General features: G+C 33.1%; 2 protein-coding genes, 1 long non-coding RNA gene and 1 pseudogene across 4 annotated transcripts; all 4 read left to right on the top strand.

The window, feature by feature from the left end:
* Window positions 1-95: 95 nt before the first annotated feature.
* On the top strand, window positions 96-1,791 carry LOC114727477 (protein NRT1/ PTR FAMILY 5.4-like; annotated as a pseudogene).
* Window positions 1,792-5,877: 4,086 nt separating this feature from the next.
* Window positions 5,878-10,636, top strand: LOC114727476 (protein NRT1/ PTR FAMILY 5.4-like). The gene is made up of 5 exons (XM_028914180.1): window positions 5,878-5,980; window positions 6,768-6,985; window positions 7,310-7,552; window positions 8,686-8,939; window positions 9,781-10,636. The coding sequence occupies exons 1-5, from the start codon at window positions 5,878-5,880 to the stop codon at window positions 10,634-10,636; spliced, it is 1,674 nt and encodes a 557-aa protein (XP_028770013.1).
* A 1,462-nt stretch (window positions 10,637-12,098) lies between these two features.
* On the top strand, window positions 12,099-15,333 carry LOC114727475 (protein NRT1/ PTR FAMILY 5.4-like). Its single transcript, XM_028914178.1, has 5 exons — window positions 12,099-12,189; window positions 12,344-12,561; window positions 13,484-13,735; window positions 13,837-14,111; window positions 14,487-15,333. The coding sequence occupies exons 1-5, from the start codon at window positions 12,099-12,101 to the stop codon at window positions 15,331-15,333; spliced, it is 1,683 nt and encodes a 560-aa protein (XP_028770011.1).
* A 1,273-nt stretch (window positions 15,334-16,606) lies between these two features.
* On the top strand, window positions 16,607-20,692 carry LOC114727488 (uncharacterized). Of its 2 annotated transcripts, none has more exons than XR_003738583.1 (2): window positions 16,607-16,739; window positions 20,372-20,692. It is a non-coding gene; the product is annotated as an uncharacterized LOC114727488 (long non-coding RNA). The 2 variants fall into 2 exon arrangements; XR_003738582.1 differs by lacking the exon at window positions 16,607-16,739 and adding an exon at window positions 16,944-17,671.
* Window positions 20,693-24,453: the final 3,761 nt, after the last annotated feature.

The raw sequence follows: 24,453 nt of genomic DNA, 5'->3' as shown, positions 1-24,453 counted from the left end.
TGGTTCAATCTGACTACCATAATAAATTGTATAGAATTGTAGCATTTTTTTTTTTGTAAAACCTTATAAATTTTTAATATTTAAAAATCATTTAGGATTATTGTAAAATCTGACTTTTTATTGGTTGACATTTGCTTTTGGATTTAGGACAACGTTGGGTGGACAGTAGGGTTTGGCATATTGGCAGCAGCAATAGCTGTGGCTTTTGGTATTTTCTTGCTTGGTATTAGAAAGTATAAAAAACAAGGGCCACTTGGAAGCCCCTTCACTGCGGTGGCCCAAGTGTTAGTAGCAGCTATTCGTAAGCGGCAAGTAGATGAGATGCGCAATGGAAAAGGTGTTTTCTATGGAAACAAGTCAATGCATGGTGATATCATTTGGAGACACAAACTAGAGTTTTGGCTCGCACAAAACATTTCAGGTAATATGAATTATCTCTGCTATTTATAAATATTTTTATATGATTATTTCATTGAGTTAGATTTGAACGAGTTCAGGCTCAACTCGGGAGAATTCTTCAAATAGTTTTTTCTATCTTCACAAACCACTCAAACTTAGAGATTTTGAGTTTAAGCAATTCAAGCCATTTTTCACTAGGATGCCAACAACACTTGAGATTGCTACTTCTAAATATTCCTTCTAGCCTTATGTGCTACTATAAGAACTTTTTTATGTGTTCCCATTTATAAGAGCCACACTACTAGCTTATCTAAAATTTTTAGTAATTATTTTTTCCCATCAGTTATTGTTTAGTTTTGCACTTATAAAAAAGACACATTGGTTAGTTTTGCTACATTAAGTATCCACGCACTCATAGCGTAGTTTTGGAAAATAAGAAGTATTTTCTATATATTTATGAGCTTTGACTAATTTGAACTAACCTTTATTCTTTTATTTATACACTTATAAAATGGATTATTGGAAGCAATATAATTCTTAAAACTTATTAAATGTAGTTTTAACACTTTTGACGTGTTTCAGATTTTTGGACAAGGCAATGATAATTGATGAAATTGATGCATCAAGCAACACAAGAAATCCTTGGAGGCTATGCTCATTAAACCAAGTGGAAGAAATAAAGCTAGTGTTAGGCCTCATACCCATATGGCTAACAAGCTTGTACTTCAATTTAGCTCAGGCTCAATCATCAACCTTCTTCACCAAACAAGGTAGCACAATGGTTAGATCACTAGGACCTCACTTCATCATCCCGCCGGCTTCACTTCAATGCATCTCCGGCTTCGTTATCATGATCTTCATCCCGGTCTATGACAGACTTCTTGTTCCTCTGCTAAGACAATTCACAGGCAAACCTACAGGCATCACAATGCTTCAAAGAATAGGCATTGGCTTATTCCTATCTTCTCTAACCATGCTTGTGGCTGCCCTAATAGAGTCCAAAAGGGTTAAAATAGCAAGTGATTATAATCTCTTGGACAATCCAAAAGCAATATTGCCAATTAGGGTTTGGTGGTTGCTTCCTCAGTATATTCTGTTGGGGTTTGTGGATGCCTTATCTATAGTAGGGCTTCAACATCTGTGTTATGATCAAATGCCAGAGGCTATGAGAAGCTTGGGAGCTGCATTTTATATCAGTAATGCTGGAGTTGCAAATTTTATCAGCAGTGCTCTTATATCTATTGTGGAATCAGCAAGCAAAAGAAATGGCTTGGGAATAATCTGAATAGGTCACATCTGGATTATTACTATTTTCTGCTTGCTGGATTAGGGTTTTTGAATTTGGCTGTTTATGTGCTTGTTGCTAAGAGGTATGTTTACAAAAAAAGTTGAAGGTTATGATGAAAGAAAAGAGGAAGAGATGAAGGGTTTTAATGGACTTGCCAATCAGCATGATGAAGAAAATGCCCGTGGTTAAGGCAGCACTTGTATATTGATTTATTGTTGTTTTTGTCCTTTTTTTTTTTTGCTAAGAAATGTAAGAATAACGAGTAATGACAACCTATAGATTTGCTATCAATTTTACAATTTTAGATTGGTTAACGCCTCCGGCTCCACTCGTTACAGTGGAGAGCTCAAACTAACTGCCACACTATTCATAATAATGCTCTAATTCCCATATGTTTTATATATAAATATTGATAATATTGGTGTATTCTGTTTATACAGATACTATTAAAAGACAAGAAACTTGGGAAGGATTTCCTCACAATTTCTTGGTGGCAAATTTTAATTGTTGCGATAGAATTTCAAAGTTTCCATCACAAACGCTTTATGGATCTATTATGAAATAAATTTTGGTATCACAAAATTTTGCCATAAATCTGTCACAATGCCTATAAAAAAGTTCAAGGAAATGATGAAACGGAAAGAGGAAGAGATCACGGGACGTCACAGCCAACATGGATGAAGATTTTTCCTTTCCATAAATTAGCATTTAATTTGCATTGATAAGTTTGTTTTTGTCAAAATAATTAGGCATTGTATTGAATAGAATGGGTTACGAATGTTAAAATTTTTTTTTGAGAAAACCATTTTACAAGTGACTATACTTTTTTCTAATTTTTTATTTTGGTACCTGTATGTTTTTCTCTCTTAATTCTATACTTTAATTTAATTTGTTATTTTAGTAGAATTAGTTGTCGTACAATGGCTAACGATGTTAATAGGAAAAGTTTACAAGAACTAACAATACTAGCAAAGCAAAATCAAAGTATTTGATTATGAGAGAAAAACACAAGGGAGAATTACAATTAGGTTCCACACAAGGGAATTAAATACAACAAGGTCCTTTGAAATCATGAAATTATTCTGAAATCTCAAGAGACTTTTTTGCAATAAATTTTATTTGTTTCATTACCAAATTATCCTTCTTCTTTTTTTTTTTTAAATTTGCATTGACAATTGAAAGGGCAGTGGTTGACAACTTACGGTACAATGATTGACAAGTATCGGGCTGGTTTGACAACTCATGCGTTACATTTTGTAATATGTTGAGAAAATGTGTTATCAAACCAGCTGCGATACTTATCAATTCTTGCACCCTAAGTTGTCAACCATTGCTCTTTCAGTTGTCAATGCAAACTTAAAAAAAAAAAAAAAGAAGGATAATTTGGTAATTAAATAAATAAAATTTATTGCAAAAAGGTCCCTTGGGACTTCATAATAATTTCATGATTTCAAGAGACTTTTTTGTATTTAATTCTCTTGGATGGAATCTAATTGCAATTTTCCCAAAACATAAAGGTACCAAATTAAAATTAAAAAATATATGGGTCTAAATACGGAATAGTTTTCTCTAAATTTTTTTATAACAATACTAAAAGGCCCAGCTGTACTCTCTGCCGTTGAGAGAAAAAAAAAAAAAAAAAAGAGGGGAGGAGAGCTCCATTTTCCTCATACCGGGCGAGAGACTTTCACGAATTCCCATAGTTTCAACAATTATGCTAGGTATACAAGGTAAAACCACAAAATGTAAAAATCAAACATGCATGTAATTTTTTTCTTGTTATTCTTTACCCGACGATAGGAATTCACACACTCATCACAATTAGGAGTAAACACATTTCAAATAATATTTAAGGAGACGCTAAGTATCAGTTGAGTTGATCCGCTCTAACAAATGCGCACGTATAATTAGCAGAAGATCCAAAGGCGCATGATTCATACGGTAATAAACGACAGAGTAAAATCAAAGTCACGTTGCGTTGCAGAAATTGTTGAAAGGAACTGATCCTTCCTTTGACGCATTTAATTGCAAGCAAGACACTTTCAACGAAATCCTAATGTACTTCACAAAATCTTCAAAAACTGTCACTACTCAGCTCATCATCTCTAGCTATCTCTATACAAATAATGAGATTTGCTGTAATCTTTATAATACATTTTTAAAAAAAATAATACGTACCTTTCATCCTTAATATAAGAGCTGATATAAGAATTAAATAACTAATTTGTAGATATTGAAAAAATTTATAACAAATAAATATTGTCTCTCCTAAAATACCTCAATCAATCATGTGTATTGAAATTACCTTTTCATGAAAACTCCTTAACATTTGTAATAATTATATAATTACTTGTGGGCAAAATAAATAAATATTAGAGACAAAGTAGATTATGATATTATATTTAAGACCAAATTGAATTTTCAATTAGTTTTTATATTGGAGTTAGTGTGTATTTTCATTATTGTAAGTACAAATTAAATAACCATAAAGTTTAATTTGACTTATGCACAATTTAAAACGTTAATTAAAATTGTCGGCTTAATGAGGTTTGATTCAATTAATACATGCCGGCTTGAGTAGGCTACGTGCAGATTGACTATTGAGTCTTGTTTAAACAACTTGGGCGTAAGTAAAGTCATAATCTTCCTCCAATTGGGTTGGCCCGCAAAGAAATTGTTCCTTTTTAAGTTTTTTTTATTCTCTATTTGATTTCTGCAGCCACTGATTAAATTTATTTCTATTTTTCTGTTTGTCTGACTGTTAATTATTTGGATAAAAAAGAGATAAAATTAAAAAGTCATTAAATTTTAAATCAAAATTAATTTAAATTTTTTTCATAATTTCAATAAACAAGTTAAAATTAACTTATAAATAGTACTAGATAAGTACTGAAAGGATATCAACTCTTTTTCTAATCGGTCAATCATATTTGGTGGCACGATTATAGGATTAATATATTTAATTAACAGCTCAATAAAAAAAAGAAAAAAAAATAGAGAAAAAAGAAAGAGGGGAAAGGAATATATGCTGTTGGTGTTTTAAAAGACTTATCTAAATGTCAATCAAATCAAGGTGTGTGATAATTATTTAAAAAAATAGTAATTTTCTGGTTCTTAATGTAGGACCTAATTAGAAATTGATTTTAGTCTTATCTATAAGTCTTTGTTTATCCATTTTTTTTCAAAATTAACTCTATTGGTATTCTCCTCACCAAAATGAGAAAGGGAATTAATAAATATGCTTATGATGTTTTAGAAAAAACATATAATATAAACTATAATTTAACTAGCATTCTTAATTAACTTAAATTAGTTAGTTAGATCCGACTTGGAGAATAGGAGGAGTAACTTTCTAACATACATGACTCTTGCAAGCGTTAAACATCCTTCTATATATTAATGCTGAAAGACAAGTTGTAATATACTCTGCCTCTTTTTTCTTTCTTATTGTTATCTTATGGGATTAGGATCCTCAAAGACAGACAGACAGACAGACACACACACGCACATTTTAAGCCTGCGAAAAAAAGTTTTATTAGAAATGATTTCCTTTATATATTTTGGAGCCCGGCCCACACATCCAATTCAAAACTAATTAATTTCTCAGGTATTTATTATTATAAGAACCAACCTATTCATAATTTTATATACTTTTAAAAAGTTATTTAAAATTAGCCAATGCTTTAAAAATTTTAAAATTATCCAAAAAATTATTTAAGAAATATCATATCATATATAGGACATCTGGAGGGGAAACAAGCAGTTTTATACGTACTTCTTAAACATAGGGCCTTATATATATAAACCATAAGAAATGTCCTTATAGTAAAGACCCAAAGAAATAGTTTGTTCCAGATCATGGATATTTTCGTTTGAAGGAGGAAAAGGGATAGATAGCTCTAGGCATATATCAGGCCACTTGAGCAGACATAGCAGCAAGTTTCTTCTAATTTTTTTCATATATCCAAGCAGATAGCCATGAATACAAGTAATTAACAACTAGACAGTACATAACGTTGAATTAAAGCCAGCTTATATTAATTTCTGCCGATTTCTTTAATTTTTAGATATCTATAACATTAACTAATCAAATATATATATATATGATGGGACTCATGTTTATATATATAAATGATACACATCGTGTTTCTTCCAATTCTCAGCTAGCTAAGCCCACTTCATACCCAACTATGGATACAACAAATGCAGCTTCAAAGAAAGCCAATTATTCTTCAAGTGATGATGATAATAAACCTTCAACAGGTGGCTGGAATGCTGTCTTCTTTCTCACATGTAAGCTCCATTTCTACTTTTTTTCTCTCTCTCATATCATCAAACTTAGTATTTCTTCCACTCCCTAATATAGAAGTTAGTTGAAGAGTTTAATTTAATCCTTAATATAAAATTACTATCCATTTATCTTTTATATTTATTATTTTCTCGAAAACTAATTTACCCAATTCATAAATTGATGTGTGTGTATATATTATCCAATGTCAAACATGGGTATTTTAGGACTAGCGGGTAATATTTGTTATAATTAACTAATTCATCTAAATTTCTTAATTTATCCAACTTAATTTACAGCTCTTATCTTAAGGACAAGAGGAAGTATATGCTATATTTCTTCTTAATTTTCTGAAGCTGAAAAGTCATCAATAATTAAAAAAATAAAAATAATTATTCTTTTTGCCTGAATTATACATTTTTTTGTAAATTTTGCTAAACTTATATATACATCCGTATTTTTTTTTAATTACTAAAAATATAATCTGTGTTTACAATGAAATTAGAAAATTCAAGAAAAAATAATTTTGAGTGAATCAATAATATAATGCTTGGGTTTTTCTGTGAAAAAAAAAAAGTCTCTGCACACATATGTATTCGGCATGCGTGTGATATTTGAATATTAACCTGAACAAATTAAAACTGATGCTTATAATATTGTTGGAAGCCTGGTCAAATTAATTGAAGAGCCATAAACAGTATGTGGCTCTTAGATGTAACTGATATATACTCACTCTTGCACAAATCCAGAATTTTTCAAACCCTTTTGACGCATAAAAACCTTGAAACGCAGTTGTGGAGATGGCAGAAAGATTTGCATTCTATGGTTTAACAGGGAACTTGATAACTTTCTTGACCAATGATTTGGAAGAGACAACATCGGCAGCTGCTAAGATCGTCAACAATTGGGTTGGGGTCTCCTTCGTCTTCCCTTTACTTGGAGCCTTCATAGCTGATTCCTACCTTGGCCGTTCCAAGGCCATCATCTTCTCTTCCACCATTTATTTCTTAGTAAGTATGCTTAATTCAAACTGGCCTGCACAAAGGCTGAGGAATAAGTTTCTCCTCCTTGTCCTTTGTATATGAGCTAAATGGTAGATTAAATTTAGTTCTAAATATAAGATTTTATTTCCCGCTATCTATCATACTTATCATTTTCCCTCCAAATTAATGCTAGTTGGTCAGTTAAATTTTCTTCTAAATATATACGACTTTGATCTACTACTTTGTTTCACCTAAATTAGTTAATTAGTTTTTATATTAAAGGTCGGAAGAAATATATTATTGGATGATTTCCTAACACCACAACTTTGTTCATATAAATGTTTTGCACAGGGAATGATTTTGTTGACACTATCTGTATCAGTAATTCCTTTGCACAGCGGAAAGGCAGTGATTTTCTTGGCACTTTACATAGTGGCAATAGGCGCAGCAGGGCAGAAACCAATAGTTCAAACATTTGCAGTGAATCAATTTGAAGAGTCGTCATTAATGGCTAAGAGCTCCTTCTTCAATTGGTTCTACTTCGCATCTATAATTGCTCATGTCTCTGCCCTCTCCATTGTTATTTATGTCCAGGTATATCGTTCTTCTCCATACACATCATCTTCCATTAAATAATACAATTTGAAATCGTGCACTCAAACTCTAATGAGTCATATGCTTGCTAACACAATACTTGAAAATCAATCTAATGGCGTTAGAGCTAGGAATGCGGGCTGGCGGTGCGGATACGGGCCAGCCCGCAGCGATGCGGGCCAAAAGCAGTGCGGGCTAGCAAAACCGCCTAACCTTTTTTTTTTAAATATTATTATTTGTATAAGTTTGAGCTTAGTTTGTAATGTTAAAATTGGACTTTGAGTTTTAATTTGAGTAATGAGTTATAATAAAATAATGTGAGGATTAATTTATAATTTGAGAAGATATTTTAGAAAAACTAACACTATTTTTTTTAAATAATTAATTGACTATTTTTGTTATCCAAATTAATTAAGTAGATCTTTATGTATATATTACATATGCAATTACATAGATGAGAAGATATAAATATGAAATTTGGGGGTTAAAATCCTCCAATTATGTTGTATAATATATTAGAAATTATATAAAAATAAAAATTAAAAAAACAAAAAAAAGAGGGCTACCGCGGGCTAAAAACGGTGCGGGTTGGAGTAGCCCGCACCTTGGGGGTTGGCAAGAGCCAGCCATTTTTGGCGGCTGGGCCGCAAGCCCAGCCCGTTTACCAGCTCTAAATGGTGTCCTCATATTGATAGCAGGATTTGAAAACATCAGAATGACACTTGGATCCTACTTGATATATGGTCATGAGGCCTAACACCGTTAGCACTTAGCTGAGTTTCTTAATCATCTAGTCAGGAATTTGATTTTTAGCGGTGTGTATGGAGAGGGTCTTGTGACTAGCACTAAAGCCTCTTACAAAAGTCTACAGTGCAAGGGAATTAATCATTACTATTGACAGTAGATATCCTAAACTCAACCAAAAAAAAAGGGAATGATTTTTGCAGGAACATATTTGGAATTCGAATTGGAACAGAATGAGAGTCAAATTATGTCTGTTGTATCTATTCATACTTCCTCCGGACCCAAAGAATCTAGATGAACTAATTTAACAAAATTAATTTGATATATTATTGTTGGTCCTTCCAAATTTTTTTAACTCTCTTCATTGGAATTTCATGCTTTGCATATAGGATAACGTTGGATGGGCCATCGGGTTCAGCATATTGGCGGCGGCTGTGGCCGTTGCATTTGCTGTCTTCTTGTGTGGCATGAACAAGTATCGAAGACAAGTGCCCTTCGGGAGTCCCTTCACTTCGCTGGCTCAGGTGGTAGTAGCCGCCGCTAGAAAGTGGCGCGTGGATGAGACGCTCCATGGAAGAGGTGTTTGCTATGGAGATGTTGTTGCGTCTGAATATATGACTTTTTCTGGGACCAAAAAGTTTAGGTACGAAAATGAAATATCACTCAAATTATGTATACTGGTCTCCCTTCATTTTATCTAAATTGCAGATATTTTCTTTTGGTATTTAAAAGTCATAAACCTCTCCTAGAGTCAAAATTTATTGAGATAATATAATTATACTATTTAATCCTACCAGGAAAAATAACTACAATAACCTAATATTCTCACCCACACAGATCATATGCATATATAAATTATACGTATTCAATATGTATTTAACTAAAATATGCATTTAGATATATATTATAATAAAATTATTCGTCTATAAATATTAATTCATTTTATAAATTTAGGACAAATCAAAATTTTATACTTGTGAGTTTGGCGAGGACAAAAAAAGCATTTATATATATTGGGTTCCAGATGATACACACGCTTTTGGCAAAGGAAAAAAGATATATATATATATATATATATATATATATATTGGGCAAAGATACAAATTTGCTAAATTTTTACTGAGAAGCACTAGATACACAATTTTTTTTTGGGGTTCACTATTGCCCCAAAATTTTAAACCGTAGCAATTTTGTTCTCACCATTAAAATTTTAATAAACGATATCAATATATTAATAGTCAATGTCAATTTTTAACGATAGGAGGAAAATTTTTACGATATTAAACTTCTAAAGTAATATTGAATCCAAAAAAATTTTAGGTGCCCAACACTCATAAGTAAAAACTTCAAGGAAAATTTTACACCTTAACCCTATATAAATATATATCTTTTTGTGAACTAAATTTAAAAACTTTTCCTTAGACAAGATCTCATGTATAATGTGTTGAAAAATCTATTGAATATGATACTTCTCACTGAATCAGATTCTTGGAGAAAGCAATGATAATTGACGATATTGATGCATCAAGAAAAACCAGAGATCCCTGGAGGCTATGTTCATTAAACCAAGTGGAAGAAACGAAGCAAGTCCTACGTTTGACCCCAATATGGTTAACCTGCTTGTATAATAGTGTAGCCCTAGCTCAGCTCTCAACCTTCTTCACCAAACAAGCAAGCACAATGGTTCGATCCATTATTATTGGACCCCACCATCGCCATTTCATCATCCCACCAGCATCACTCCAATGCATCACAGGCTTCACCATCATCCTTATGATCCCAATCTACGACAGACTCTTTGTCCCGCTCGTCGGAAAATTCACCGGCAAACTCACTGGCATCACGATGCTTCAAAGACTAGGCGTTGGCCTATTCTTCTCTGTTCTAACCATGCTTGTGGCCGCCCTAGTTGAGGCCAAAAGGGTTGAGTTAGCAAGTTATCACAATCTCTTGGACAATTCAGAGGCAATATTGCCAATTAGGGTTTGGTGGTTGATTCCTCAGTACATTTTGTGTGGGGTTTCTGAAGCTTTTGGGATTGTGGGGCTTCAACATTTTCTGTATGATCAATTGCCAGAGGCTAAGAAAAGTTTGGGAGCTGTGTTTTGTATTTGTAATGTGGGGATTGGGAACTTCATAAGTAGTGGGATTATACATGTTTTGGAGGTTTTAAGAAAAGGGAAATGGCTTGGGAATAATTTTCTGAATAGGTCTCATCTTGATTTGTTCTATCTTCTGCTTGCTGTGTTGGGGTTTTTGGATTTAGGTCTTTTTGCTTTTGTTGCTAAGCGGTATGTTTACCGAAATGCCCCACAAAATTACCCTAACACAAAGCCTTGAAACAATGGCTTTATTTTTTCTTTTTTGAGAAATTGATAGCTATTTTTGGAGTGTCATATTATGTACACTTTTCTCAATAAAAATATATTCCATAGGGTGAGTGAAATAAAAAGATGAAAATTATTTAGCTGCTAGTATTTGATTTGATTTGGACTACAGGTGCTCATGATGATCTGTATCAAATTTTTTTTTCATATATTTAGATTGAATTATCATTTTAATATATTAAACTTTATTCATGAAGTATTTATTTTTTGTTTTTATGGACAAATTTATTATCTGATTATTACACAGATATTCATGCGCACACTGAATAAGTTATATCTTGGAAATGATACAATTTGTCATGCAGTGATTTGTGCTGTTTTGGTATTGAATTTGGGCTAAGGGGCTTTCATATAATATCTGTTCATGACTTCACTTTTCATTTGGAATATTTTATTCTCGTGTATATCCATTTGTTCTTTATTTTTAAGATTTTTAGGTTGATTTGTTTAAGTAATATTCCATTCGATTATGACTATTCAGGTAATAATAAATATATTTTTTATTCATCTAAAATTTAACCAACATCGTCTAATTTATCTATTTTTGTTTTTAAATAAAATATTCTATAAAAAGTTAAAATTAAAATTCTTTTTATTACTATCTTCAATCAGGAGTGCAGCCTATATTTTAAAAAACAAAATTTCCCAGGAGCTATCTCAATTTAGTCAAGCTAAGAAAACAAACCTTCTGTAATGATGCTATGCTATTCAATCTTTTAAAATGACTTTGAATGTTCATAAAATTAAAACCCATCCAGATAACACTTGCACATCGTATCTTTCTTCCAGTAAGTTATATTATTTACAAATCCTAAATAATTAATCATGACTCAATGGTTCCTTGATTAATGGTGAATCGTATTACATCTGTATTATTTGGCATCATTTCAAAGAAAAGAAAGACAAATAATACAAATATTAAAATATGTTATGTGATATTGTGAAATGCGGTACATGTATCATCTCAGATACATCTGTATATCAATCCAATCAACAAACACAAAGCAAAAATACATGAATGAAATTTCTGCAATTTTGCCCGATTGAATTTTCTGTACATCTAATCTCAAATGCTCACATATCAAAGTTTAGAAAATATAATTCATATATTTTATTAATTTTTTTTCTTATTCTAATCTCCCAAATTCAATATAAATAATTCAAAGTAGATTTGCATTACCTATACAGGCTTCTGGATATGCACGAGTATTAACTTTACCAATTTCTTTTCAGAGAGTGATATTATACTTGATATGGTTTTGGGGTTACCATGCATAAATTATTATAAAGCCATGGGCATCTATCGCATATATAAATATATATATATACTAAAGGAAGCAAATGTATATTTGAGTAAACACAAGACCACCAAGTTTCATCTCATTCTCTGTGTGGGTCCATATAGCTAAGCAGCCATGGATAGCACCACAGCTCCAATGGAAGCCAACTCTATTTGTGATCACAAACCCTCTAGAGGTGGCTGGAATGCTGCCATCTTCATCATTTGTAAGCTCCTTTTCTTTTCATAGCTATCTGATTGAGTTGGATTCGAGTATTGCCAGTTTTTTCTCATTTTATACATGAAGATTTTCTTTTAAGTGCTTTTTATGTCGTTAGGGCAAAATGCTAACTCTCACATTGGTTTAACTTGAAAATGCAGTTGTGGAGGTGGCAGAGAGGTTTGCGTTTTATGGGTTGAGTGGGAACTTGATAACTTACCTCACCAATGTTCTGCAACAGCCAACACCCATTGCTGCAAGAAACGTCAACATTTGGGTTGGACTCTCCTTCATGTTCCCTTTGCTTGGAGCCTTCATTGCTGATTCCTACCTTGGCCGCTTCATCACCATCATCTTCTCTTCCATCATCTATTTCCTGGTATATCATATTATTTGAGTTTGACATACATACAGGCAACATTAAATCTAAGGTTAATGTTTATCTAACATCTTGAAGTACTTTGTTGTCCATTTCACACCGTGATGTATTTTTCCTTCTGCGTTGAGCATCGCAAAATATTTTGTTGTGCAATATTCTTCTTAATTAAACTATTATTTTTTTGAAAATAATTTTTCCCTTAATTGAAATATTCATTTTTAGAAGTAATTTTTCCCTTGAAATATTTTGTTAGGAGCAACTTTAATCTTATTGTTAGCTCTCAAAAAGCCCCTTAAGTGAAGGTGATCTATCGCTTTGAGTCAATAGCACCTTCCAACTGTGGTTAGTGATTCAATTTCTAACAGAGCGACAACTGCAGTGGTGGCTAAAACATATCCTACTAAAACAGACAAGACTAGTACTAGTAAGACAAGAGCGTACCAAGGTTACATTTGGTAGGAAGCATTAAAAATAAGGGATTGAGATTGATTGCAATTGAGAAAATCTATTAAAAGAGTGTTTAGTATAAGAGATTGCTTGTTATATAGGATTAGTCAAACCCATGTATGTGGAATTAGAGAATACTATGGAAGGAAGTGGTATTCTCCGATCCCACTTAATAACAGCAGATGCGTCTAACAATCTAAAGTTTTTTTTCAGTAGCACCTTTAATTTAGGGTATTGGATGCATCTAAAAATTAAATATTTTAGAGTGTTGGATGGTCCAAAAAAGTATTTCAAAATGTTGGATGTGCTTGAAAATAAATATTTCAGGGTGCATTTTAAATGAACTTTAACCCTTAGATTTATATTGAAAGAACTTATACACTTTGTTTACACTAACTTTCTTGTCTTCAATTAGCCATAATTTGAACCTGAGTGTGCCTTTGGATAACGAGTTTGATGAAATATATTTACACAGGGAATGGTTTTGCTGACCCTATCAGTGTCGGTGGTTCCATTGCACGTTCGAGAGATAGTCTTCTTCATAGCGCTTTACATATTAGTGATAGGAGAATCAGGACACAAGCCTTGTGTTCAAACATTTGCAGCAGATCAGTTTGATGAAAGATCCCCACAAGAGAGAATGGCCAAGAACTCTTTCTTCAATTGGTGGTACCTAGGAATTAACATTGGTTCTGTATCTGCAGTTTTGGTGGTTGTTTATGTCCAGGTGATTAAATTAAACCTTGATTTAACTTCTATTCAAATGCTAATTTTCCAGTATTTTATTATATCTTCTGCTGGATTAAATTTTACATATGCATTATTCAGGACAATGTTGGATGGGCCACAGGGTTTGCAATATTAGCGACAGCTTTGGCTTTGGCCTTTGTATTTTTTCTGGTCGGTATAAAGAAGTACAGAAAACAAGGGCCATTGGGAAGTCCTTTCACGGCGGCAGCTCAAGTGTTAGTAGCGGCGGTCCGAAAGAGGGGCGTCGATGAGAGCCGCCATGGAAAAGGAGTTTTCTTTGGAGATACAAACATGGATGGAAATATAGATGTGGAGACTCAAGCTATAACTTCATCTCGCACCCAGCGATTTAGGTGATCTAATTTGATTCGAAATAATATTTCACACTACCTCCAATTTTTAATATAATAACTAGATAATTAATTTAGCAAAATTAAGAAAATTAGTTAAGTTGATTATTTGTAAAAAAAAAATATGAGTTGACTTTTCTAAATTATTCTCTTTAATCATATGCATTGGAACTATCTTTTGATAGGAACATTGACAATCAATAAGAATATTTTGGAGAAAAAATTATAAACTTAAGAGATAAAGTGAATTAAAATGTTATATTCATAACCAAATTCAACTCTTAACTGATGCTTATTCTATTAAGAACTAGAGGCCGTATTTCTCATGTACAACATATGAGACAAAGTTTTTACACTACTACTTTTGACATGTTTCAGATTTCTGGAGAAGGCAATGATAATTGATGATATTGATGCATCAAGCAACACCAGAAATCCTTGGAGGCTATGTTCATTAAACCAAGTTGAAGAAATGAAGCAAGTTCTTGGCCTCATACCAGTATGGCTAGCATGCTTGTATTTTAGTTTCGTCCATGCTCAAATGTCAACCTTCTTCACCAAACAAGGCAGTACAATGATGAGATCCATAGGATCTAATAATAACTTCGTCATCCCACCGGCAACACTCCAATGTGTGGCCGGCTTCGTCGTCATCACCTTCCTCCCTATCTATGATAGAATTCTTGTGCCTATGATAAGAAAATTCACTGGCAAACCCACAGGTATCACAATACTCCAAAGACTAGGAATTGGCTTATTCTTTTCTGTTCTAACCATGCTTGTGGCTGCCCTAGTAGAGTCCAAAAGGGTTAAAACAGCAAGCGATCACAATCTCTTGGACAGTCCAAAAGCAATAATACCAATTAGGGTTTGGTGGTTAATTCCTCAGTATATTTTGCTAGGGTTTGTGGATGCTCTTTGTATTGTAGGGACTCAACATTTGTTCTATGATCAAATGCCAGAGGCCATGAGAAGCATTGGGGCTGCATTTCATCTTGCAAATGCTGGTGTTGCAAACTTTATGAGTAGTGCTCTTATATCTATTGTGGAAGGAGCGAGCAAAGGGAAATGGCTTGGGAATAATTTGAATAGGTCACATTTGGATTATTACTATTTTTTGCTTGCTGGGATAGGGGTTTTGAATTTGGGTGTTTATGTGGTTGTTGCTAAGAGGTATGTTTATAAAAATGTTGAAGGGAATTATGAAAATAGGAGGAAGAAATGAGGAATGGACATCACAATCAAATTGTGTGAGGGAAAAAGCCTTGGTTAAGAAAGGTGTTTGTGGTTATAAAAAAAACAAAAGAAAAGAAAAGAAAAGAAAGGTATTTGTAAGGTGTATGTTTTAATTTCTTGTCGTTTGTTTTTTTTTTTTAAAGAAAATTAATCTTTGTAACTTTAATTTTTATAGTAATGTAATGGCTGCTGTATAAGAAATTCTATTTCAAGGTTTGTTTAGAGTATTTAAAACAACAGAAATGATTTTTCTCGAAAAAATGTCTGGACTAATTTTTTTTAAAAAAAATTGTCACATAATACGCACAGATTCTTCTTATTATTTTTCTCATCGGATGATCATCGAAGGGAGAAATTCATAAAATCATAATTGGTATTACTGTAGTTGTTTATATTTTTATTTTATTTTTTCGTGCCATTAGTAGTGGAAATTCCCCCCAATTAAATTTACTCAAGTTTATTTTTTTACTTGGTCACATATATAATTACATTACAAGAAAATTCTACATCCATTTTTGTGCATATTCTGATATATAGTAAGAATTTTTTTAATCTCTAATCATGATTTATGAAATGAAATGTGAGAGAAATTTTATTATGAATTACATGAAACATGTTTATAAACTACCTAAAAAAGCATATCCAAACCAGCTAACAAGCGGTGCTCATGCATTATATAAATTTGAGAACAAATCCTACCAGAAGTTGAGATCTATAAATTTTAATGGAGTTTCCCTTTTATCCTTTATTTTATAATAAAAAAGTTTAGGTGAATTAGGTCTCAGAGATTTACCAGGACTAGGATATGCTCTAGACTTCAAAATCACCTATCAACAGATCCTCACATTGGTAATAGAATTCGAACTCACGACTTTACGAGTTATAAGCCGACTCATTATCAATTCTTGTTAGTGTTTTCCCTTTTATATAATATTTGTATCATTTATTATTTTTTATAAAACATAAAATTTTCTCTCTCTTCCTTAAAAATAAAAATTTCAGAAAATTCACAAATTCTCAACTTTATAATCTATTATTCCCTATAATTTTATATCATACTCAAATATTTATACGGGCCCGTTCGGACCCAAGTGCGCCGGAGCTCCATCTGCACAAAATCCAATAGCGTGAACATAACGCTGCGTAAACCGCGCTTCTCTGTTCTGAAATTTTCATCTCCCTCGTTCCGCTCAGACAAGAAACTTGTTCCGTAATGCGTCGTCTTCTTCTTCTTCTTCTTCTCTATACCGATCCCTTGCCACGGTGTTAAGTTTGAAACGTGGGCCACAGGTCCGATGAGCGGAGGCTATCTGGGCTGCGGTTCACTCACATTGCAGATTTAGCTTTTGAAACCATGAAAGAGAGAGGATTCGGGTCAGGCGTTTTCCATTGATGGTAATACAGTTCGTTACGTTATTCTTTTTCAGTTTTTACTTGGATGCATAAACTAAAGCAACTGAATTCAAATCCTGGTAAATATTAGTTTCATTTCTCGATTGAGTTTAACGATTCAAGTATGTGAGACATTCATGGCTTTAAAGTGGTTTATGAGGCCACCCGAACAGCGTCAACTATGCCCTTGGTATCTTGAATACCCGTGGGCATCTTGAATCGCCCTGCATCAAACACAAATATCCTTTGACATCCAATTAAGATGCAGATGAGTGTGTGTCTGGCTCCTTACAACTTCCTCTTTTGCTACATTTTTCTTTAGGATTTGAATCCCTATCCATTTATTAATTGGTTCTCTATGTAAGACGCGCAACTTATGCTGTGCAACATTATGCATCTTTCTGTTAACATTTATAGAACATTCTTACATATGTATATTTTTTTCGTATTATTTGTTGTTTAGCTCATTATCAATGTTTATATTCACTGTTTATCAGCAATTTAGCTTGAATTCATCTATGGACAGCTTATGCCCTGCATGTTGATTTTGCGTAGCCTTGTAATTAATTTGTTTTGGGCGTCTTAGCTGTTTGTTGCCTTTGGAGAATCCCTTTCTTGCCAGCACATATTGCTTTCTTAAGATTTTCTTACCGGAGTTTTGAGTGCATCAAGCATGATTTTTAGTCAGATTTTTTATAACAATTTCTGCTTCCCGCCAAATATGATCTTCTTGCGTCAAATATGGGAAAAGAGTGCCCCTTAGATACTGAATAGTCAAGAGCGGAATTTTGGTGATGAGAATGCTGCCGAGCTGTTCTTGATGCATTGGATAATATGCTAAAGGACAGTATATAGCATCTGCGGATAATGACGTGGGATTTGATATCATAAACTAAGGAATTTGAGAGATATGGAACATGGTCAACATCACTGTAGTAAGTGCTACGAATATTGCTGGGCTATTTCCCTGGAACTTCATTCATCCCATTCTTGCATTTATATATCAATATCTATGGGGAGTTGTTACTGTAACTATTTTTGCCAATGGCTTGTACCGCCTGCTCTCTTCTTTGTGACATGCCTCCTTACTCCACAAAATATGTAGTGTGTACCGGCAATAATCTTAATCTAGAATAAATACTAACATGTATATAATTATACCCATAGTTCTGTATGCATGAGCATTTAAATGGGAGATGGTATAAATTCCGAAATGAATTTGCGCTTGTTTCTTCCATGAATTTTGTGGGAAAAGAACATCTTTGGCAATGAATCACAACCATCATTAGCTTTTTGTGCTTAGGGGTAGGAGGTAGCAGCTTTACACATTCAGAGTAAAATGGTGCAGAACGTTTTCTTGCTGATGTATTTACCCACAACCATGTTGTTAAAGGCCACTTCGAAATGGGTCTAGGGGGCAGGCAGATTGGCTTATTATACAGATGCTAGAACCATGCGCCTCTCCCAAATGTGCCTGCTACAAAACATTTATATAGGGTTATTGCCTTTTTTATAATTAGATAAATCTCTCTACCAGTTTTGCACCGCAGCTCATGCTAGCATTCAGCCGGGCAGGGTTACATGTAACGTGTACATTCATTATGTGGGAAAAATTCTTATGAAGGAAGCTAAAGTGCTTTTCGAGAAAATATTAAATGATGATGATGATGAAGGAATACCAGTTTAGTTGCCTCTACTATGTGGCCTATCATTAAGAACGGAGCTATGGTTCAGGCTCTTTGGTTTTGCGGTTACACTCAAGTGAAGTTCGAAAACTTTTATGATGCTTACTCCCTTAAGAAAGAGACGGTTTTAAATGAATCTGTCCTGATGTGGTTTCTTACGGTTCATTATTAGGTTCTGCTTGCAATTTTGGCAAACTAATTGGTGCCATGAGAGGTAACATAAAAGAGCCCTTTGCCAAGATACAGAAATCTAGTTTTTTTGAGTGATTATGTTCCAGTTCACATTCTTTCAAAAAAGTACTGCAAACTAGAAGAAACAGTCATGGCGTTTAACTAGTATCAGGATTGTTTAGTGTGTAGACGATGCAGTCATCTGTGCTATCACTGTATTATGCCAATAGCTTTAGACATTGCGTAGTCACGGGCTTTGGAAAAGCAAGCTGTACTTGAATGAAAGTCATTGTCATTGTTTTTCTGGGATAGACTTCAGTTAAAATGTGCTTCACATGATTGACAAATGCTCTAGGCATGTATCTCGGCAGACCATTAGTACAATCAGTACAGCATGGTACTATTTGATGAATTAGTCTTGTCTATAGTTCAGTCCTTTTGCTGAAGTCTGTACCTAGAAGCTTACCGTTATGTCGGATTAATTATTTTAGATGTTTTAATCATAGCGGTCAGGATGATGCAATAGCAAGTACAAAGGTCGCATTTTTCAATTTTCCCTGGAGTGTTTCGGCTGTTATCACCTGCCATGCCCCTCCTAAATTGAAAGCCAGACATATTATTGGTTGGGATATTGCTTGCAATATAACTTAATCAATAGAAGACTTAAAATTGATTTATGGACACACGCACATCTAATAAATTTTGCAGGTTGTTTTCACGTTGCTTATGAATTTCAGGATTTGATACAGTTCACAATTCAGAATTTGAAAATATAAACTTCCCATTTGCAATGTTAATTGTGGTTTGACAACTGTTCTAATCATTTCATGTTCTTTTCAGGATTCTGAACTTAATATTTTTTTTTTTCTGCTGAAATATTCGAATGCAGCTATGTGTATGTTCTTTATGTGAAAATAATTTTTCCTGCTGGTTGATGCCGTTCTGTAGATTAGCTTTCTGCCAAAGAATTTTAAATTGTTAGGAAGTAGATCCATGATCTGATGTACCCAGGCAAACATTTATCTCAGGAAAGAATTTTAAATTGTTAGGAAGTAGATCCATGATCCGATGTACCCAAGCAAACATTTATCTCAGGATTGAAGTCTGTTAGCAATCTCCGCTAATCTTTTGTTGATAGAAAACTCTGAAATCTAGTATTATTTACGTGAAAGAAAACAGAGCACCATCCTCTGATTTTCTAAGAAATACATGAACACAACTCTGGTGGTGACATGGTGACAAACAAGAGCAAAATATAAGATAATAGCATGAAGTTAGGCTAGGGGATTGAAACCTCGTTGAACCTCACTCTCCAGTATACACCCAGCCGACAGATCTTCTCTCACACAAATGCACACACGTGCGGACGCTTAGTATTATTTACATGAAAGAAAACAGAGCAACGTCCTCTGATTTTCTAAGAAATACATGAATACAACTCTGGTGGTGACATGATAATAAACAAGAGCAAAATATAAGATAATAGTTAACATGAAATTGGGCTAGGGGATTGAAACCTCGTTGAACCTCACTCCCCAATATACACCCAACCGACAGATCTTCTCTAACACAAATGCACACACGTGCGCATGCTTAGTTACCGGCTTGGCCCATTAATTAGGGGTCCAATATCTGTATAAACCATATATTCTTGTTGGCAAATTGTCGTGCATCATTGGTTTGCTGTCAAAATTTGGAGTTTCGGAATAAGATTTTGCATCACAAGAAATCTGGGAAATGCAATCGCATTGGATTCATTTTGAATTTGAAAATCAGCAGGAATTTATTTGCAGCCACATGGAGTTATGCGTATCTAACTCTGCCTGCGCGGGCTGAATACATTCAGGTTCCTGTTCATTCATGCTTATTCTTGTTTGTAATTATGCGGAGAACAATTTGGCAAAGAAATGATACAGAAGCATGGTTGTGATACTTATTGGGGCCGCATGAGGCTTATGGTGTCTTATTTGTCAGACTCAGCACTGTTGAGCGGGGCAAGGAATTGTTATCTCAAGAGACTTTGTGCTTTGAATCACTCTGAGAATAAGTGATGTTAGAGCTGTCTTTCAAGGTCCAAGTCAACTGTTTCCGGATTAAATGGTATGTGACCTTATGCTCGACTCAATATGATCATATTTTATATTCATAAACTTAATGTGTAAATTTATTCAGGAAAAATTATTAAAATATTATGAACTTCAAGGCAAGATATCTATTTCATACGCCATATCCAAGTACTATTGTATTTCTAAATAGTCGTGGTTGCAATATTTTAATAAAGTAATTATTTTTTGTTATTTTACCCTTTATATAAATAAAAATAATAATAGTTGAACCTTACATATTATACTATTTTATTTTAGTGTATTAATACAAAATCATTTTAGTTTAATATGATAAGATTTTGCTGTAATCTAGGTTTTTTAATAGCTCTTTTAATCTGTATAGATAATTTTAATTGAATGTTATTTTGAAAGTATATTCTTCTATGTTATTTTCTTGAAAAGTAGGAATATTGAGAATTTAGTTTAGAATACAGAACAGTACATTGAATCCAAAATTTGAGAGAATGTTTTAAGGTTTTAGATTGCCAAAAGAAAGGGATATGCAATGCAATGGCCATGGACTTGGGAAATTTTTTGTGCAAACCGGCAAAAGATGTTTGCTCGATAGGTCATTCTCATTCAGGCGAGGAAAAAACAAGGATAGGTCATTTTCATGTATCACTACTTTTTTCCTTATTTTTTGAAATGAAACGACGCAGAGTCAGAATTTATTTGTGCAGTGCTGCCAAAAACATTATTTGCTTGGCGCATTACCCGAAATTAAATTGACGTTACAAGTATTTTGAGAGTCGTACGTATCGTTTTTCTGAAAATTAAGAAAAACGTGGTTTTCTTTTACACGCCACATCTTTCTTCTCCCGCTGAAATTTTAGACTTTTTCTCATTCACGTGTTATTTGCACTGAGCTTATCTATAAACTTAGGACTCTGCTGAAGTATAATAAAATTCAATGCTTATCCTCTTTTCAAAACAAATAGACCATCTATTTCATGTTAAGTCTAAAATAAAGGGCCTACAAAATTTTTACTATATTAATATACGTTTCGATTATATCGTGACCAAATTGCCTGAACTTAGTACAACAATGATGTGATTATTTTCTTCTTAAGGTTTATTTTTTCCTTGATGTGTTCCCTTTTAAAATTCTAGTGGTAATTGTAACTATGCTAGCTTGCCCCCTTTGATTGATACTAGAATTCTGGTTATCTTTGCCGCTAAAAAATAAAGACAATGTAAATGCCATTTTTTCAATGTTATTATCAGCTTCCCAGCACTTCCTTTTCCAATATTTCGTTTCGTAAAAAAGCTATGCTCCATTAAGCAGATTCTCCATTCCTTTGTTTCTTTGCTGATGATGAGATTATTCTCTAGTTTACTGTTCTTCTTTCTTGAAAGGGGGAAAAAAAAAGATATGTATATATTACCTCCGGTCCTAATCATAGGACCGGAGGTAGTATATAGGTATAGGGACAAGAAATTCTAGTTTGGAATACATAACCAAAAAAACATAAAACTTTAGTTTGATTTGGATTATATGTGAAGTGTGACGTGTAGAGAAGAAGTATATTGTTTGCTTGGCTTCTTTGTTGAGTTAACATAAGATGGTTGAGGATGAAAAAAAACAGAGTAGGAAGAAATAATAGGACAAGCCATCCTATTTATAGGGCGACTCGAGAAAAAGTTTTTCCCTTTCTTTTCCTGAAAAGAAAAAAAAAAACTTCAGAGCAGTGGAAAAGCAGAGCTAGAGTAAGATTTGTAGCATCAAACCTGGCTTACATTTAATATCCTCTTATTTTATTTTTTATATTTTTAATAATGTTTTATTTTAAGAAATATAATTCAGAAAAGATAAATAAAAAGACATAAAATTTAGACCGTTTAAACTAAATTTTAAGGGTGAGCCGAAAAGCCCCACTCGGGCATTAGTATCCTATCCTCTCTATACCTTTTGCTTCTTCATGAATGTCTGAAGAGCTGCAGATTTGTGCGTCTGCGTCCCTACCCATTGAAGCCATGATAGGAAACACTGTTCATTTCAATTCAAATCCTTTTCAGATTGATTGCCCATCACACATGATTCATACATTTTAGAGTTCTTGACAACAATCGTGCAGCCATCATACCTTCAATTCTTGTACACGTTTAGCCCCAATTATTATACCTTCACCAACTTGCCATTTTCGAATAAATCCTTTGTTATATCGTACAAGTCAATGAATCTTGGTTACCATGTATGTTTTAGATGGTGAAACTAGATTTATTTTAATACAGAGCATAGTATCATCAAAGTACTCCTCTTCTCCCTAAACATGAGTTAATTAAGAAGCTCATGATTTTGGTCACTTTAATTCATTTATCTTTTATATTTATTATTTCTCACCAAATTAATTTCTCTAATTTATAAATTAATATATATAATCTAATGTTGTATACCATTAGGAAAAATAGGTCTTATTTGTTAAAATTAAATAATTTATTCAGTTTTTTTAATCTATTTAGATTGGTTAAATAGTCCTTACATTAAAAATCAAAAGAGTGGAAGGCTGCATGTTCAATTCTACCTATAATTCCTCAAAAAGAAAAGGGCTGGCTTCACTATTTTAAGTAGTTCATTTCTTTTCAGCTACACGTACTCAATTTCTCTCGTAATATGGACAACCTGAACATTATTGACTAGGTAGCTCCTTATGAACTATGAGAAATAAACTGATGTATTAGCTATTCTTAATATAACATCTATTTTATAAAGTAAATCTTATATGAAGGAATAAAGGTAATATTTCATTTCTGTGCAAGTACAGTATAGGAAATTATGTAATCATTATCAACGTAAACTTTGGGAATCAATCAAACAACAATTAATTCTAGTGGCTCCACATTTGTACTGTCGGGTTTGAGTCTAGTCTAGCTATTTGACAAGCTTTGCATGAATTATTGACATCGGCTAGAGTTTAATGCAGACTTAGAAAAAAATTATAAATTTGTAAGGCAGGGTAAATTAAAATCTTACATTTATAATCAAAGTGAATATTTGTTTAGCTTATATATTTAGCACCCAAGGTAAGATGTGTGTCAGGACAACAATTAGTTTTTTACTTATTACATATATTAGGGAACTTTGAATCAAGTAGTTTTAATGCATATGATTAAAGATAATAGTTTGGAGAAACCAAGATATATATGTTTTAAATAATTAATTTAACTAATTTTATTAATATCTGTAAATTAATTATTTATCTATTATATTAAGGAAAGCGTCTTAGATGGTATATAATTATTCTATGTTATGTTATTGATGAATCATGGCCATATGAATAACACAAATCATGACTATGTGAGTAAAAGGACTCATTTTGACTCTGTACAAATATTCCAGCTGCGTTGATAGTGCTATGAAAAAAAGGGTAGAAGATGCCATGTATTTGTGCAGCAACAAATTCATGGGTGGAGTCATTGAATGTAATGAGGAAACACAATTTTCAGGAAGAGTGGGGTTGCCTAGAAAGTTCCCTCCGCATTGGCAGGTCTGCTTTTCCACTTTCAGATGCCATTTGAGTCAATCACTATTGCTTGCTGGCCAAACAAATAGCATCCCATATTATATTATTCCCACTCAACATATAGGCAGGTATCTGATCATGCCAGCTACTTCATGTTTAATTTTTACTCTCATCCCCAACAAAATTTGAGTCATTTGAATTTTATGTAAATTATTTAATAATCATATATGAAAATATTTTTTTTTTTTAAAAAAAGAAGACATGATTATAATTGAGGAAAATTTCTGAAAAAATC

The sequence above is a fragment of the Neltuma alba genome, unplaced genomic scaffold (genome assembly GCF_004799145.2).
Source record: "Neltuma alba isolate B1F8T4 unplaced genomic scaffold, ASM479914v2 tig00012477_pilon, whole genome shotgun sequence".
In the NCBI taxonomy this organism is placed as follows: Eukaryota; Viridiplantae; Streptophyta; class Magnoliopsida; order Fabales; family Fabaceae; genus Neltuma; species Neltuma alba.
This window is presented reverse-complemented; position numbering and strand designations above follow the sequence as displayed.